This window comes from Gastrolobium bilobum, unplaced genomic scaffold, assembly GCF_033153095.1.
Source record: "Gastrolobium bilobum isolate Gb01-03AN ecotype WA unplaced genomic scaffold, APGP_CSIRO_Gbil_v1 utg1846, whole genome shotgun sequence".
In the NCBI taxonomy this organism is placed as follows: Eukaryota; Viridiplantae; Streptophyta; class Magnoliopsida; order Fabales; family Fabaceae; genus Gastrolobium; species Gastrolobium bilobum.
In genome coordinates, this window is record NW_026897931.1 from 137,184 (window position 1) to 154,720 (window position 17,537).

The following is a 17,537-nucleotide window of genomic DNA, read 5'->3' on the forward strand; positions in this document are numbered from 1 at the left end:
GCAAATGTGATAATGCATAGAACATTGAAGTTGTTTTCAAATGAAGAAGTAATCAGAGAATGGCAGTGAATTACATAAAGGGGTTTTGCATTTGTTATTTAACATGACACAACAAACTTTCCTACGCACACAATATTTTGTGGGGTCCACACTTTTTGAAGAAAAAAAAAAAGAAAAAAAAGAAATTACGGCACGCAAAACGAATCTCTATAACATTATACAATTACTTTTCTTACAACATAACTCTTATAAAACCTTTACATAAATTCCTTCCTCGGGTTTTGGGAGGGAATTTTTTATATTTAAGTCAGATGTTTATGCGCCTCATATGTATGTCCAAAAATTTTACATTTGAGCCAAATGTTAGTATACTAAATGCTTGTCAAATTAAATTCATTAAAATATTCTATGAATTTAGAATTGTTGATTTTGCTTTCATGTTTTTTTTTTTTTTACAAACTCATTCATTCGTATTAATAAAACTTGTTCAACTTATGAATTAATAGAAAATCTATATAATAACGAGAAAATTATTGATGCGTTCAATTGTTAAAACCTTATTGATCCATATAACATGACAAGATTTTACAATTGTACATCAACCCTCTTTTTTTGTGGTAAATACGTCAACGCTCTTTTAATTGGGTTTTATTAGTCTTCTTTTTACAGAAAAAAAGATATCTTATGTGCCAGACACAAACCAGCCATGGGTCCCACTTAAAAAAAAAACATGAAATAATAAAAATAAAAAATATAAGTAGACCCTACACCTTTTTCTTCGACAGAAAATTAATAAAGCCCTTTTTAATTTGAGGTAAGCATGAGAAATTAAGTCGTCATATATCTACGACAAAGAATCTTGAGCAATGACGAACTATAATTTTTTTATTCATGTAATAGAAATCATATAATAAGAACAAGAATTTCTTTTTCTTTTTTTTTTCCTTTTTCATACAACAGACAAACGTTTAGAGTGTGTTTGGAATAAATTGTTTTGGAAATTGACTTAATTTTTTAAAAAATAATTAGTCGATTGCCTAACTCTCATTTATTTATTAATACTCTTCTCTCATTGTTTTTAAACAAAAACGACATTTTAGCTAAAAAAATTATGTGCAACATTTTGAATTTTGATGGTGTGGCAACTCCAATTGCAAGCAAAGGTTCTCTCTAACTGAAAATTGAAAAGCTCACAAAAAACAAAAAACAAAAAAAAAATTTGAAAAGCTCTGTACATGCTCATAACATATCCTATTCATATAAGGCTAGTTTCCCAAAAAGAAAACCTTCTACTCTCTTTCTCTCTATATGATCTACATAAACTGAAAACTTTTACAAATTAACAAGAAAAAAAAAATTTACAACAATTTGACCAGCCAAAATCAACTGGTTCCAACTTATAGGTTGCCTTTAGAAGATGCAGCCAAGAAGCCACTCACATGAGTGATATAGCTAAGGTTATGGACTGTCATCACCTGAAGAGTTATCACACTGTTGTCTTCCATGTAATCCAGGAAGGGGTTGTGGAAGCATTGGGTTAACTGGAACAGGGAATTTATGGGCTGAACTAACCATGGTTCGCTCATTTATCATACCAACTTCTTTGCAAACTCGGTCAAGAACTGCTAAAAAGTCTCTTACAACCATAAAGATTCTAAATGGATGAGCTTCTTCCTTTGTCAAGTTCCCATGAAAATACTCAGTTATCTCCTTCACAAGGGACAAAGCAACACTTTCTTGGGCTTGAATTTTTGGAATTTCCTCCTCAGCCATTCTAATGAATTTGTTCATTGATTCTGTAAATTTATGACTGCTTTCATCTGATCCTGCCATTTTATTTAATTGCATAACCTCTGCAATGTTTGCAATTCCTTTGGAAAGTTTAAGGACATCACTGCTGAGAACTTCAGAATCCATAGCAGCAGCCTTCTTCACATTTGCTAGCTCTGAACTCAGATTAGATACAACTTGTAGGCCAAGCTTCCTACACTTGGCATCTTCACTCAAAGTAGAGCTTGAACTTTGGTTAGTACCAGAGAGACGAACACCTTCAGTTCTAATAATTTCCTGTACAACAAAATGCAGTAGTGTTGTTTTCCCATCTGCTCCTTTGACATCAGCCAGTTTGATAAGTGTATCAAGTTTGAAGGCTTGTGCATCACCACGGTTTGTCCCCACATTCATGCGGTTCCCAGTTTTAAGTACAGCCTCAAGAAGCTTCAAGAACATTCTACAATTTCGCAGCTCTTCACAGGCAGCCTGCAAAAGCAACAATCAAAAGATGGGCTGAAACGAGAACTCATGACATACAAGAGAAGCTTCCTGACAAATAACAGGGACATTACTGGATTTTGCTTGAAGAAAACTATGATAAATTAGCACAACTAGAGAATAATATAGAGACAAGAGTGAATTGAAAACATATTATGATGGTACTGGCATTTAAGATGGAAGCAAATTGTTAAAGAAGTACACTGGGTAAGCATAACAAGAATTAAAATGGGCTCACACCTACGGCATACCTGTTCAATAAATTTTACACGTTTAAGCCAAAAATATCAGAAACAAGAGTTCATCCTCAGTATTCAATAATTCTCATAATTGCAAAAAACTAACTTCATATCAAATATAAAAAAAATGTTTAAATAACTTCTCATGTTTATAGCATGAGTAATCCTCAAGAAATGAATAAACCGGTAAGAGCGTGACTGATTACCTCAAGAGTCTGAAAGGATTTCCTAAGATACTCCACTTCAGACTCAAAATTGACTACGTACAGCATTGCTTCAACCCTTTTAAATGCGAAAGGTACATCAAGCACTGCCTTCAAAAATTTCTCAGCTAGACCAAGCTTGGTTGGTGAGTCATCTTTATGCTCCTTCAATTTACGTTCTTCTTCCTTGCTTGGTGCCATTTTTAACAAGCTTTCAAGTAATTCTGTTCCAATTGTATCGGTACTACCTGTAGAAAGGTCAATTGATTTAGTTGCACATTCAATACCAATGTAGAAATTTGAAGGTGGTGGAGACTTGCAGCCAATTAGCAAACTCTTATGCACAATAACATAACTATTTAAAGACAAAGCTGTAATAATTCATTTTTGTACACAGAAAAGAAAGGCAGAGAAATCTCTACCAGTTGGTAAACCTTGAGAATAAATGATATCTGTAACTAAATAATAACACTGATCTTGTGTCTCTTGTACCCCAAAAAAATGATGTATGATTATTATAAGAATCTATGCTTTGAGTAAGCAGAGGAAAGAAGGAATACAACTACAAATATTACGCTGAAATACAGCAGCAAGTCAGCTTAACAAAATTGTTCACTAGCTTCAAGTGGGATTTCATAATCACAGATAATCATCAGTCTACATTTTTATTTATAATTGTAAATGAGAAACATACATATCATTCCTCTCAAGAAAGACTGCACCTAATTTCTACACTAAAACTAATACAAAAGGAAAAAGATATTGCGTGCCAAAATAGTGTAAACCAATCTTGCTGTTATTTATATTATTACAAATCTTATCTATTTATTGTTTAACATTGTGACGTTCACAAGTTCATTCCACAGTAAAAGAAAGGGATTGTCAAAAGTTCTTAACAACTCATTGACTACTAAATATTTCTCTTCTATTCTTTTAATAATCCCCAATGTGCCCGAGTAGTAGTTCAATTACAGGTCCAATCATTAGGTACCAGTCTACAACAAAAACTACAGAAAATTAAATCTTATCCTCAGGCCGGAATGAGAAAATACCTTCTAAAAGTGCTTCACACACTTCCTCTATTGTGACATTGAGAGCTCTCAGCAAGATTGCAATATTTTGGGACTTTTTGGGATCAAGAACTCTGTCCTCCTGATTTGGCGGGAGAAGAACTGAGTGTGGAGTAGCATCCTTGGACTTTGAGTTTGGTGTGTTCACAACAAACAATGTTTCAATCATTTCCTCATTCAATCTGCAGCCAACCCAATTCGATGCACTTAATTCAAGAACACCGATTGCAGCATATACACAAGAATTGTAAACTACAAAGTGCTATTCACAAGTCATAACCATATTGTACAAACTGAGATTAACAGTTCAAGAATAAGATTTCCATGAAAAATTGTTCAAAAGCACCATGAAATTTTCACAACCAATTTCAAGGGAATACTAAACTGACAAAGAGATATCTAAAAGGCTAAAAAGCTAATAAACATTAGAGGGTTTATAATGAGAATTGAGAATCTTACTTAAACGAGCTCGACTTCAGCTGATCCCACACCATTTCACGATCAGAGCTTGTTCTAACTTTGTCCCAATGAAGGGGCTTCAGCTTGGGTTTCAAGGTCTCTTCAATTTCCCCCAAACTCGGAGGCAACTCAACAGGGGAAACACTCGTTGGCTTTTGCAACACAAAAGGCCTCAAAGGAGGTACTAATTCCGGTGGCCGTAAAATGGGTTGACCAACAGGAGTTGAGGGACCTGGCACTTCCCAGTGCTTCCGCTGCCGCTGCAAGGGTGGTGGTGGTGGTGGTGGCGGCGGCGGCGGCGGCACTGGAATCTTCCAGTGCTTCCTCTGTGGAGTAGCTGGGAATGCTGCAATGTGATCCATAACATTGTCAACACTTGCTGATTGAGCAAAGGGTGTTGTTGTTGATAGTACAGGAATGTCCCAGTGTTTCCTCTGTGCCACAGCCACGCCATCACCATCAGCAACTGTTGAAGTGCCATTAAGTGCTCTTTCAGTTTCTGGTGACAAAACCAGGGCGGGTGATAAAGGCAGTGATGACAAACCCGGTAACCTTAACCCGTCGGAGACACTGGACATCCTCGGAGACTGATCCAAACTGTGATGATGCATCACCTTCTCCGGTGAAGAGGGCAGAGAAAAAGCTGAAGATGATGATATGGACTTTCTACTTCCATTGGAAGCATTAGATAACCTTAGTGATGGTGATGGTGATGGTGATGGTGATGTATCTTCTTTTTTCTCCAAAATTCTCTCATGTGAGGACGATGCACGTGCATTTGTTTCATCTTCAACGAAAGCTCTCTCTGGTGTTGAGCATGATGAACACAATGAAGAACAAGATTGCACTTGTTGATTGTTGTGAATTGGTGATAAGATTGCACGTGTGGATTCTGGTGATTTTGGTTGTGTACTCCGGGGACTTGAACTCGCCGGCGAGGAAAGGCTGATCGAATGATACCGGTCCGGCGAACCGGAAGTGGAAGAGCGGGGAGAACCAGAGCTCGATTCGCGGCTTCTCTCGGCGGCGATGATGGCGGAGAACGCTCGCCGGGAACCCGATCCGGTTCCGCCGGAGCTCTCGCGGCCTCCCAGAGACGACCCTCTCGGCGAGAAAAACTCCTCCTCTTCCTCCTCCGCGGTTGTCGAACCCACGTCATCACTCCGCGGCGGCGCCGGCGGCGGAACTCCTCCGTACAGCGCCGGACGCGAGAGCGGGGGGAGGGGATGGAGCTCCGGCGATTCCATTTTCCGAGTAAGCAAATCGCCGCCGTCGGAATCGTCTTCGATTGCGCGGGAATTCACGACGGTGCCTAGGTAGAGAAACTCGGAGGTGCCCATGGCGGTTGGGGGAGCATTGTGCGGGAACAACCTGAGGCTGCTATCAGAAGTTGGACTCTTGTTGTCGGCGGCGTCGGCGCGGCGGTTCCGGCGGCGTCGCCGACAGTAAATTCCGGCGAAAATGGCGACGGCGAAGACGGCGCACGCGACGGCGGAGAGGGCGAGGGGGAGGAGTTTGTTAGAAGAGGAGTTAGGTTGAGGGGAGTGAGGAATAACAAGAGAGGATATGTTTGCAGGGAATGAAGCAAAGGTGGTTGGTGAAGGAGGTGGTGGTGGTGGTGGTGGTGAAGAGGGGTAAGTTGGGAAAAATGGAAATGGTGATTGGTTTGTGGTGGTTGTTGTTGTTGTGGTGGAAAATGGGTATTTGGGTTTTGGGGTTGAAGAAGAAGAAGAAGAAGGATGAGTTGAATGAGGTTTTGGTGGATCATTTGGAGAAAGAGTGTTCATTGGCACAAAGGGTTCATGGAGGATCCTTCTGTTGTTGTTGTTGTTGGTTTGAATGAGAAAGTGTTTGGAAGAGGCTAATTGCTGAGGTGCACATGATAATAATAACAAGAACAATAAAAAGGACAATAAGAGGGTTTGCATTTGATGTGTTGTTGTTCTATTGTGTGTGTGTGTTTCTTGCTATCTATGAAAGTGTGAGAGTGAATGAGGGTTTGAGAGAGAGTGGAAGAAGAAGATCTGTGGGGACTATTGTTATAAAGAGTGATGGACTGTGCACAAAGAAAGAAGAGGAGTTTTTGTGTGTGATTGTGTTTTTTTTTCAAAGGTTGAAGTTATGGTTTGTGATGAAAAAGCAGAGTGTGAATTTATGTAGTGTTGCATACAGCTAAGATTCTGCTGATCTTTCTGTCTTGCTACTTACAGGTTACTGTGCCATGCAACTTCCCACTGTTGAGGTTTTGTGTATGCCACTTAACACCAATCATTGTTTCTTCCTTTCTCTTGTCTTTTTTTCTTTCTTTTTTCTTCCTATTTTTGAACTTTTTAACATGCTCCATTCAGTTGTTTCTAGCAAAAAGAATACACATATAAAACAAAGTGACATGCAACATTCATAAAGATTTTTAGGTATATTCGGTATAAAACATTATCCTTACAATCTGACATTAAGAATTTTTTTAATCTGACATTAACTTGTTTTCAAAATAATAAGTTTAGTGGTGATTCACATAAATAATAAGGAATGCACTTAATGATACAATGTAAGTGGCATGTCTTAAATTAAAAGTATCTAAAAATTTATCTCATCACTTATCTATTTAAAATTTAATGGATTTGGATCTTCTCATGTAAAAAAATAGTCATGTGTTCATTTTATTTGATCACAATCACTCATTTATAAGTCATACATTTTTCTCTCTCTTATCTTATTATTAATGAGTGGTTGTAATCAAATAACATTATCACTTTTTTACGTGAGAGGATCCAAATTCAAAATTAATACTGAGTGTTCGAAAATCGATTTGATTCTATTTTAATTAAAGAATAAAAATGAACCAAATCAAATTAATATTAATTAATTTGTTATGTTCAAGCAAGTGTACTTGGACATAATGAGAGATCGTTTTTGAGCTTTCATGGGTGAAGGTTATATGGTGATGGCAGATGGCTTCTCTATGTGTTTAAACAAAAGAGGGAGGTGTATTTATAAATTATTGTCACACAACCGATGATAACTCAGTTGGGAGTTAAGCAGATGAGGATGAGAGTATATGTTCGATCATTTTCGATATTATCTTTGAGAGAGATTTAAAACTTTAATCTTGAATCTGTCTCAAACAGATTGCCTAGTTGTGGAATGTGAAGCTAAAATACATACATCTTAAGCCCCTCAACGAAGGTCAAGGCCCTTGCTTATATGCAGCCATGGGATGGTTAGCCATGTTCTTAGTGATTGAAGTGAGAGTAAAGAACAACCCTTTTGGGTGAATTCACTTTGAAGAGTTGTTATTTAATACGATATTTATTGATGGTGTCATACAATTTGTCTTATCGTGAGGAGTGGGTAAAGAGCTTCATGTCGAGACCACGAACCAATTCTAAACAAGTTTAGTGTGGTATGATTAGTTTTTTATCAAACATTTTTTTCTTAAATAGAAGACAAATTTGAATTATTATTTTTCTATTCATGACTTAATTAACCACAAATTAATTTAAAAATAATAATAAAGCATCATGAAAAAATGAATAATAAGTTTAAAAAGTTTCATAAAACATCAATAAGTTAAACTTTAATCATCAATAAAAATGTATATTATTCTTTTGAACATATACACTTTCATCTTAGGAAATTGTAGTATGATAATAACCGTATTATGAAATCCATGATAATAATGTAGATCAGTAGGGGTCATCTTAGGAAATTGCATGCTTGTGTCCAAAATTGTAATTTGATAGGGTGTCCTTTTCCCATTTCTTCAAAAATACACTTTGGGTTTTACTTTAAACACTGCACATTAATTAAATGTTTTTCACTTTTTAAAAAGAATAAATGGGAGCACTTTTTAATTTGGAAAAATGACAAACAAGAAAGCCGAAAGTGTACTAAATGCCTTAAAGTCCGGGGAAAGATGGTCATCAACGGAAATAATCCATTATGAAGTCAAGGTTGGATAAAGAAAAATGTGTTTAGTTCTTAGACAAATCATAAGACAGATGATTTTATTGTTTCGTTCTTGATTAGGAGAAAATTGAAACTTTAGAACGAATTATATTCACCAATGACATATTATTTTGTAAATTTTAACCACTTTAACTATTTGTAAACAAAAGGGAAAAGCCTCTTTTTTTACTTTAAAAGAATATTTTCCATTTCATTTTTATTTAACCTTAGTCTATAGTTATGATTTTCAATCAAAGTTGAACACGTCGAACGGCGTTTTGTAACACACTGATGTATTTAATAAGGGAAAAATGTTTATCATTTTAAATGACATAAAATTATGTTATTTTAAGAGAGATAGACATAAAATAATTTTTTTATTTAAAATTTAAATTAAAAAAAAACACTCACTTTCTCTCTCACATAATTTTTATTTTTTGTGTCTATCTCTCTTTTAAAATGACATAAGTTATGTCATTTAAAATAACAAACACCAAACTCATTTAATAAATATGTATAAGTAAAATTGTGAAGAACGAAAATTGAAATATAATAAATATGTATAAGTAAAATTGTGAAGAACAAAAATTGAAATATATGAGTAACATGTATTATCCTTAATTTAGCAATATGTTATCCTTAAATTCAGTCAATTTTATATATAGTTGATAAGAAATGTCATTTTGAATTTCTTTAACCAACTTATTATATATAACATCTTAATTTGAATTTTACTAGTAAGTAATTAATAGATGTGAGTTGAAAGTTAAATGAAAGAAAAAACCAAAAATAATTCGAATTCGAATTTATATTTTCAGTATTAAAATAAGATTCAAAAAATTATTTTGTCATTTAATCTAAATCAAATCAATTATTACTGATACTTTAATTGAACTTTTACTTTATTTTCATAATTATTATCAATATATACAAATATAGTAAATGATCAACTAATATCCATATAAAACAAGGAAAATAAACATATGCTATTTTGTATTATTATTTAACAGAAGATTATTTCTGTATCTGTGACAGAAATTATTTTTCTGCCTGACACAAAATAAGAGTGGGCTTTATATTAATGTCTCTCCCTCTTTTTTATGGTTGGTCTGTCTCTCTCTCTCTTTTATGGTTGCTTTCTCTCAAATATTTGTGTCTGTGACAAAAATTATATTTCTACCACAAATGCAGAAATAATTTGCCCAAGTTTCTAAAGTTTGCTCAACTAATTCACTTCTCATTGCTGCTAAAATTTTGCTACAATCACTGCATTGGCAACCAAGTCTTTTGGCTGGGGTACAACAAATACTACTTGATTCAGTTTACACAGTATATGGTTACGTACTTTGCATTATATCTCTAAAACTCAACATAAACTCATAAAGGAAAGAAGGAATAATTGTAATATTAGAAATTAAACAATTTGACAGTCACCAGATTGTGTATTTGTATTTCTCTCTTCACATCATTATTGTGGCTTTGATGGAGTTGGGGATGATGGTGGCTTCAAATCTGGGTACTGCAAAAAAAAATAAAAAATAAAAAATGATGAAACGATTCCAAAAAGTTAAAATATAAGAAAGCAGTGGCACGCAAATATTTAAGTAATAAAATATAGATGTTCACTACGGCTCTGTTTCATGTTTTAAAATCGTGCAAGCAAATATTTTAGTAATAAAATCGACTACAGTTTTTTATAGTCATTTTCCATTTTTTTCTTTATATTCGGGATATATAAAAGAGAACACAAATGAAAAGGCAAAGTTGGAGTCTCTATAAGGAAACAAATCTATGGTCTAGTGTACATGTCCATTCGAATTCTGATAAATTTAATTCATTCTTAAATTTACATAATGACGTCACTTTGAGATACCAATAGTTCTTCGCATATGATTGTTTAAGATACAATTACTATCAAGATTCAATACTTCAATCTTAAAAGTATGATTCCTCATAATTTAAAGATATTGCATAACTATTAACTACACATGAAGTGAATCCTAAACTTTGTGAATTTGCATCAGAATAGAAAGAAAACTAAAGAAACAAATAAATAACATGCCAATGATTCCTTTCTTTTCTTTTTACATCCAACAAGGTTTTCTATAATTGATATAAAGGATTTAGCCTTCAAGGATGACCTCCAAGGATTTATTTTATTCATAAAAGGAGGCTACTAAATTAGCCTTCAGGCGCCAAGAGCAACTTCATCAATGCTGTGTTTTTTACGTTATTTATTTCAGTTTGTTCTGTTTCGATTTTTTCTATTCATACAATATTAGAGTTCTGATTCCTATTCCAATCACCAAACCAAACATGAAATGGGAAATGATCATTTCCATTTCATTCCCTCTAACACCATCCACTGATGATGCAGATGCAATGGATATTGCAGATGCAATTGCAACTTAGTGGAACGCACGTGACTTACATTTAACTGATTAAGTTAAAAGCCACAGCTGTATCAGTTACAACTGACTTAGTTAGCTTAGTTAGTTTTCTGTTATTGTTTAGTTACTGATTAGTTACTTAACTCAGTTAGATTACCTTAGTTGAGTTAGTTTACTTCATTTAGTTTAGTTTTTGTTCTGTGTATATAAGCCTCTGAGGCTTCATTTGGATGTATCTTTTTCACAATTAATCAAATATTTTTCATAAGACCCTCCAACCAAATATGCAGTCATGCACTTAAGTTATATGCAGAGGATGAACTAGAAAAAACTCATTGAGGGGGGTTGCAGAATTCATATTTTAAGAGGGTTGAAATCATATTTCATAAAAATAAAACTGAAAACGAATGGTAGTTTTTGAAATTTTGAAATATTTGGCTGCAAATATGTAGTTCTGCCCATGGTTATTTGGACCCTGAAAATTTTGGCTGGATTCTGTATAATGCTAATAACCCTAAGGATTTGTATTCAGCATCTTTCAGCCTTATTATAATTTCTGACCTAAGAGGTTTCTAAACGATAGAACCTGTCTAATTATCATTCTATTTCAATAAATCCTACTTCTCTTCCCAATTTCTATCATTAAAGCCATTGTCTATCATCTTCTACCACAACAATGAGGATATTACTTCATCAATTGAAAGGAAGTCAGGTCATTATCCAGCCTAAAAAAGAATAATGAAGTAGCTAACTGTACCCAAAAGAAAGAAAGAAAGGTTAGCTGAAGCATAGCCAAACTCAATTGAATTAGTTATTTCAAGAGCAGACAGCTCCTCAAATTTTTTTTCCTATATTTCTAGGCAATCTTTGGTGAAGACATACATTTAGGGATGGCAGTCATGGCACCATGCGAGGTGGAGGCAGGGGCGGGAGGTACCTCCTCACTCCCTGTACCGAATGGGACAGTCTCAGATATATTCCCAAAGATCACCAGAGACATACATTTAAGAATTTTGGTTGTTTTTAAGGCACTGTTCTCTTCAATACCGGGTCCACCTTACAACTGTATGGCACAGGACAGATTTGGCTATTTGAAATATTGACAGAAAATAAATAGAGGAAAAGAAGCTGTTGAGATTATATAAAACCATTAATGTATCCTCACCCAATAGCTTAAGCTTTTGGGTTGAATTGGTTCTTTAACATGGTATCAGAGCTTGCGTGACCACGAGGTCACGAGTTCGATCCTCACCGCCCCCTACTTTCTCTTGTAGAATTTTCTTAGCACAGGTAGGTGGGCCTGTGCATTATCCACCCTTCAAGCCCGGTGGGCTCTCATGTGAGGGGGCGTGTTAAAGTATAATATAAACCATTAAAAAGCCCTTATCCACCAGCTTAAGCTTTTGAGTTAAATTGGTTCTTTACATGGTATCAAAACATAGCGTCCCAGGTTCGATCCTCGCTGCCCCCCACTTTCTTTCAAGTGAAATTTCTTTGTTCGCACAGGTAGGTGGGCCTGTGCATTGTTCACCCTTCAAGCCCAGTGGGCTCTCGTGTGAGGGGGGGTGTTGAGATTTGTTGAGATATATAAAACCATTGATGTAGCCTCACCCAACAGCTTAAGCTTTTGGGTTGAATTGGTTCTTTACATGGTATCAGAGCCTTGTGTCCCGGGTTCGATCCTCATCGCCCCCCACTTTCTTTCAAGTGGAATTTCTTTCTTCGCACAGGTAGGTGGGCCTGTGCATTGTCCACCCTTCAAGTCCAGTGGGCTCTTGTGTGAGGGGGCGTGTTGAGATATATAAAACCATTGATGTAGCCTCACCCAACAGCTTAAGCTTTTGGGTTGAATTGGTTCTTTACAAGATTATATAAAATCATTAATGTATCCTCACCCAATAGCTTAAGCTTTTGGATTGAAATGATTCTTTATATACTGAATGAACCTTGCAATTGGTTTATTTGTGTGAAACAATGAATTATGGTTTGTTTTGTTGTTTGGTCTCATATTTATGGTTTATGTTGTAATGAGATTGGAATAGTTTATGATTTAGGTTTCAGCAAGATGCTGGTATATTTTGTTTTCTCTAATTTTTAGTTTCGTAGTAGTTTGTTGACTTTATGATCTTTAGTCATTGTTGGACTTAAGTTTATTTTATTGTGGACATTATTACTTAATTTGGGTTGATTTATGATTTTTATTGATCTTGTAAATTTCCTTTTATCTGTTGGTATATATTTGTTTATTGTCCAATCGTAGTCAGTTTACAATTATGTTGTAAGCAAGAACTGTATTGCCTCCTAGGTGTGACCTCTAAACCCATTTTACCTTTTTTCTACTTTGGCTTCTGTTAGAGTATAATATAAACCATTAAAAAGCCCCCGCCAGCTTAAGCTTTTGGGTTGAATTGGTTCTTTACATCGTATCAGAGCCTCGCGTCCCAGATTCGAGCCTCGCCGCGAGGCAGACCAAAAGATGGACTTGTGCAGCACAAGGCAGACCAATAATGAGCTTGTGCCATATCCACGCTTCAAGCCCAAAGGGCTCTTGCGTGAGGGGGTGTGTTAGAGAATAAAATATAAAACATTAAAAAGGCCCTCACACAACACCTTAAGATTTTGGGTTGAATTGGTTCTTTACATGGTATCAGAGCCTCAGTGTACCGGGTTCGATCCTCACCGTCCTCCACTTTTTTCCTAATGGAATTTCTTTCTTCGCACAGGTAGGTGGGCCTGTGCATTGTCCACCCTTCAAGCCCAGTGGGCTCTCGTGTGAGGGGACGTGTTAAGATATATAAAATCATTAATGTAGCCTCACCCAATAACTTAAGCTTTTGGGTTGAATTGGTTCTTTATACAGTAGAAGATGATAAACAGCAATGTAATGATAAAATTTGGGAAATAAGATAAATTAAAGTGGAAAAATAATAAGAGTTAATCTAAGGTTTAGAAACCTCTCAAATTTTAAATTTTTATAATATAGCTGAAAGATGCTGAACACAACCTGTAGGATTATTTACAAATTACTAGACACAGTCCAATCATCCAAAGCCCAAAATAACCTTAAGGTCCAGCCTCATTAAAATGTCACATGTTCCTCTTGTCATGTGACAACTAATTATTTAGAAAACAGATTAAAATGAAAACAAAACAGACTGAAACAAATAATGCAAAATCTAGAGCATTAAAGATATCGCTCGTGCGTCAAGGGTGAATTTATGCTAACCTGATATATTCAAGACAAACAAACCATACCAAAGTGTGTATATTTATGGATGTATCTCTGAAACCAATGAAAAATGTATGTGCAGCTCTAGTAAGTTTGAATGGTTAATATGGCCAAAACATTGATGTCATGTGTGAACCAAAATATGATCATACACTTTTACTGCAGCAATAATTTCATGCAAATTTACAGATGGGCAGAATGATTGCAATGAGGTAAAATTTTCAAGTTGCAAATCTCAGCAATCAACATTATGACTAATTGATGGTTCTAACTTAAATTTTTAAGCATGCATTTTTAGAACATTAAGGGACACAATGAAAGAGGGAGAGAGAGTTGAGGATAACATACATTGGGATAGGGAGAGGAGGAAGCTACTGAACCAATTTTCACTTCGGGAACAGACTCTACAGACCTTTTCACATGACCATTGTCTGTCTTTTGGTTTCCATTTTCAGGGGTATCTGGGGATAAGGCACTCTCATTATTGCTAGCATTTTGCGGAATGGCTCCATTTCCATTTGTAGTGAGTTGTTGTGAAGCTTTAGTCTTTTTCCTTCTGTATATATGCACAGAAGGGGGCAAAAGAGTATCCTGTATAGCCTGCAACCACAAAGGTTCAACGTATGAACTCGATTAACTTACTTCAAATAGATTTTCCACAACCAGATACATACATTCCTCAGTTGGCATCAAGATGAAGGGTGGGAAATGAATTGCCAAAATTTCATTTTTGAATCCCTTATTTAGAACTTTCTGTATGCTCTAAAAAGTAAGAATCTTTAATAGCTACATAAGTGCTTTGATAGAAAATGAAGAATGCCAACTTACATAAATAGTTTTGTAAGGTAAGAAATATATTTATAGAATGTGGATGGAAGTTTAGTGATTTCTGATAAACAAATAACAGGCAGAAGAGAAGAGAAAGGCCATACTATCCACCCTTTCTGGCCTCTAACTCCACCTTTGATTGCATAGGCCTCTTTGAAACCATTCTTGAATAGTAACTCAGCAACTTTCATAGAATTACCGTCAAAACTACCTTACACTCAAAAGAGAAACAAGTCAGGAATTTTGTAGACATGTACAGTATGGTTAAAGAAAATGAAATTACTTCTATCAACAATGTGACTCCTATAAAGAAGTCAGAGTAATACTATAAACAGATTTTTTTTCCAATCTTTAGTAAAATGTTAATGTAAAAATTGAAGAGACAACATAGGTGAAATGTCCAAACAAAAGCCATAATTAAAACAAATCATCTTGTAGAAACAATAAAATGCAAAATTGCAGAGGTAATTTTGACCAAAAGATCTCCAAGGCACTTTCCAAGCCAGATAACCATAGTTTGAATCAGTCCTCTATTCATTCCTTCACAAGGATATATTGAAGAATGAGAAGGGGGAAATATTTTGAAAAAATCACGGCAAATACAAGCTATCTATCATGTGCAAAGTCTGCAGAAAGATTTCACATTCAAATAAAATCAAGTCAAGAGAACGGTCACAAAACTGGAATATTATCTCTCCAAATTGTATCCCCACTCCCCATAACTTAGAATAGAAACAATAGACGCTGTATCTTATTCAAATTCCAATACTAAAATTTGTTGAGACATTTATTGTATCCCAATATGAGAAAAGCCAAACACAAACAAAATGTCAATTAATTAGTTAAATAACTTCATTTAGTTGTCATTTCTTCAAGCTTCATTTTGCTCATTCTTTTTTTTTCTTTTTTTTTAATATCTTATATTCTCATTTTAAATTTTGGTGGGTAAACATATAAAGCATATCTTATCACTATGACTTAATGTCACTTAGCAGCTCTACAAAACAAAAGGGACTTCTATTGGAAATACTAGTGTTATTCCAGCATATGCCAAATTAAACAACCCGTAATATCTTCTAAATGATCAGAGACTTTTTCCATTTTCGTTCTAAACTTAAAAATGCAAAATTTTATCCTTTTTTTTTTATTTAGTTTCTGTCCATGATTAATAATTTTTATTTAGTTTCCTTTATCTACTTCATTTACACATGATTCAAAATTCAATTTCATACAGAATAAGTTCCTATAAATTGCTGCAATACAATTTCTTTCTACTTACCTATCCAAAACACAGATAACAGTGTTTGGCGCGTCCTTGAATCTCTCCAACACCTTCTTCACAAACCCATCTTCATTTTCATCAGTGAACTCAACCTGCACCACTTCCTTCTTCAAAATCTTCAAATTGGGAGACCCCAGAAACCTCACGCCCTTCCTGTCCCTTATATCCAAGAGCTGAGAATCAGGGTCATCCCGGAGCTTCCTGAATGCATCAATGGCTGAAATAAACTTGTATTTCTTGAAATACTCTTCTGTCAGAGGGATAACAACCATCCAAATGAAGGTACACCCAGCAACGAAAAATGGGTATCGATTGAAAAAGTCATCAATTGAAACCAGAATCGATTCCAAGTTGATTTTGCCTGCATATGACTCAACCAAAGTGGGAGCTGTGGCTTCAACAGCAAGGCATGAAAATGGAGTGAAGATGTCAATCATTGTAAATGAAAAACAAGAACTTGCTAAGAGAAGGTTTTGAAGTGAGTTAGAGGAATGTGTTTGGGGTGCTGCAGAAAGTGTGTTTTTCTTGGTGAAGGGAAAATGGGGTTGTTGAGAAGATGCAGAAGATAGGATTGTAGAGAGTGATGGGTTATGGTTTGAGAGAAGAGAGAAGAGTTTGAAGGAATGGAGTTTCTGGGTTTTGGTGTGGTTTTTGTTAGGGAAAGGATAAGAAGAGAGGAGTGGAGAAAGTGAATCCATGAGAGGGTGCGAAATGCATACACCTCACTAAAGGTACTCTGAAAAAGGATCGAGAAATACATCTTATTCTTATCTAGGTATTTATAAATTATGCGATAGTGTATTATGTTTAGGGATAGGATATTGTGACATCTAAGTTATGTTACACTCATGTGACACTCAGTCAATCTCACCGTTAGATTGTTTATGTTGATCCAACGGTTATATTTATTTCCATCTTTGTAAGGTCATGATTTCCAAAATTTAAAGTGAAAGCATTGAATATGGGAAATCATAATTATACAAAGGTAGAAATAAATATAAAATATTAAATTTAGGAAATCATGACCATACAAAGATGAAAATAATGGATTAATATAAGCGATCTAACGGTGAGATTGACTGGGTGTCACATGGGTGTAACATAACTTGGGTGTCACAATATCGTATCGTTTAACTTTTTTTTTTTTATGCTTATTCTTCCTACCATTACATTAGAATTTATTTTATTTTTTGATAACATACATTAGAATTTTAAGAGGAGAGTGTGAAAGTAAATTAATTAAAATTTTGATCGGAGATAAATAGATAGAATTGATATGAAAAAATGTAGGTATAATATCTTATCTCTTAATTTATATATCAAAAAATATAACACATAATCCTGAAGGTATAGTTCAATTGATAAGTATATTGTAGCTCAAGAGTTAGACTCTGGTTGGTGGGGGATGAAGTTATGGGTTCGATTCCTATAATAAGTACTTTGGGGTCGTTGGTGAAAACATTTTCACTCCAAGCCGCAAAGGGATCAATCTCATCATATAGGATGGAAACACTATGAGTTTATATATATATATATATATATATATATATATATATATAGGATTTAATGTTTGTCATTTAAAAAGATGATCCTATTAGATGAATGAAGTGTATTTTTT

The 17,537-nt window shown here is 34.9% G+C and overlaps 2 protein-coding genes across 2 annotated transcripts; both read right to left on the bottom strand.

Annotated features, from left to right (window-relative positions):
- Positions 1–1,418: 1,418 nt before the first annotated feature.
- LOC133311527 (formin-like protein 1) lies at positions 1,419–6,170 on the bottom strand. Its single transcript, XM_061512582.1, has 5 exons — positions 4,634–6,170; positions 4,243–4,537; positions 3,766–3,965; positions 2,717–2,961; positions 1,419–2,259 (listed from the first exon to the last, which is right to left on the bottom strand). Exons 1-5 carry the CDS (start codon positions 6,168–6,170, stop codon positions 1,459–1,461), a joined length of 3,078 nt encoding a protein of 1,025 aa, XP_061368566.1. The 3' UTR covers positions 1,419–1,458.
- A 3,248-nt stretch (positions 6,171–9,418) lies between these two features.
- LOC133311511 (rhodanese-like domain-containing protein 4A, chloroplastic) lies at positions 9,419–16,650 on the bottom strand. The gene is made up of 4 exons (XM_061512568.1): positions 15,917–16,650; positions 14,742–14,844; positions 14,158–14,409; positions 9,419–9,709 (listed from the first exon to the last, which is right to left on the bottom strand). Exons 1-4 carry the CDS (start codon positions 16,615–16,617, stop codon positions 9,659–9,661), a joined length of 1,107 nt encoding a protein of 368 aa, XP_061368552.1. The 5' UTR covers positions 16,618–16,650; the 3' UTR covers positions 9,419–9,658.
- Between the last annotated feature and the right edge of the window lie 887 nt (positions 16,651–17,537).

Coding starts and splice junctions, on each gene's coding strand:
- LOC133311511 (XM_061512568.1), bottom strand. CDS start 16,617: ATGGATTCACTTTCTCCACTCCTCTCTTCTTATCCTTTCCCTAACAAA. Junction 14,845..15,916: donor GTTATCTGTGTTTTGGATAG/GTAAGTAGAAAG, acceptor AGTGTAAGGTAG/TTTTGACGGTAATTCTATGA. Junction 9,710..14,157: donor CCTCCTCTCCCTATCCCAAT/GTATGTTATCCT, acceptor TTTTTTTTGCAG/TACCCAGATTTGAAGCCACC.
- LOC133311527 (XM_061512582.1), bottom strand. CDS start 6,170: ATGCAAACCCTCTTATTGTCCTTTTTATTGTTCTTGTTATTATTATCA. Junction 4,538..4,633: donor ACTATCAACAACAACACCCT/TTGCTCAATCAG, acceptor CAGTGCCGCCGC/CGCCGCCGCCACCACCACCA. Junction 2,962..3,765: donor GTGTGAAGCACTTTTAGAAG/GTATTTTCTCAT, acceptor ACCTTTCTACAG/GTAGTACCGATACAATTGGA.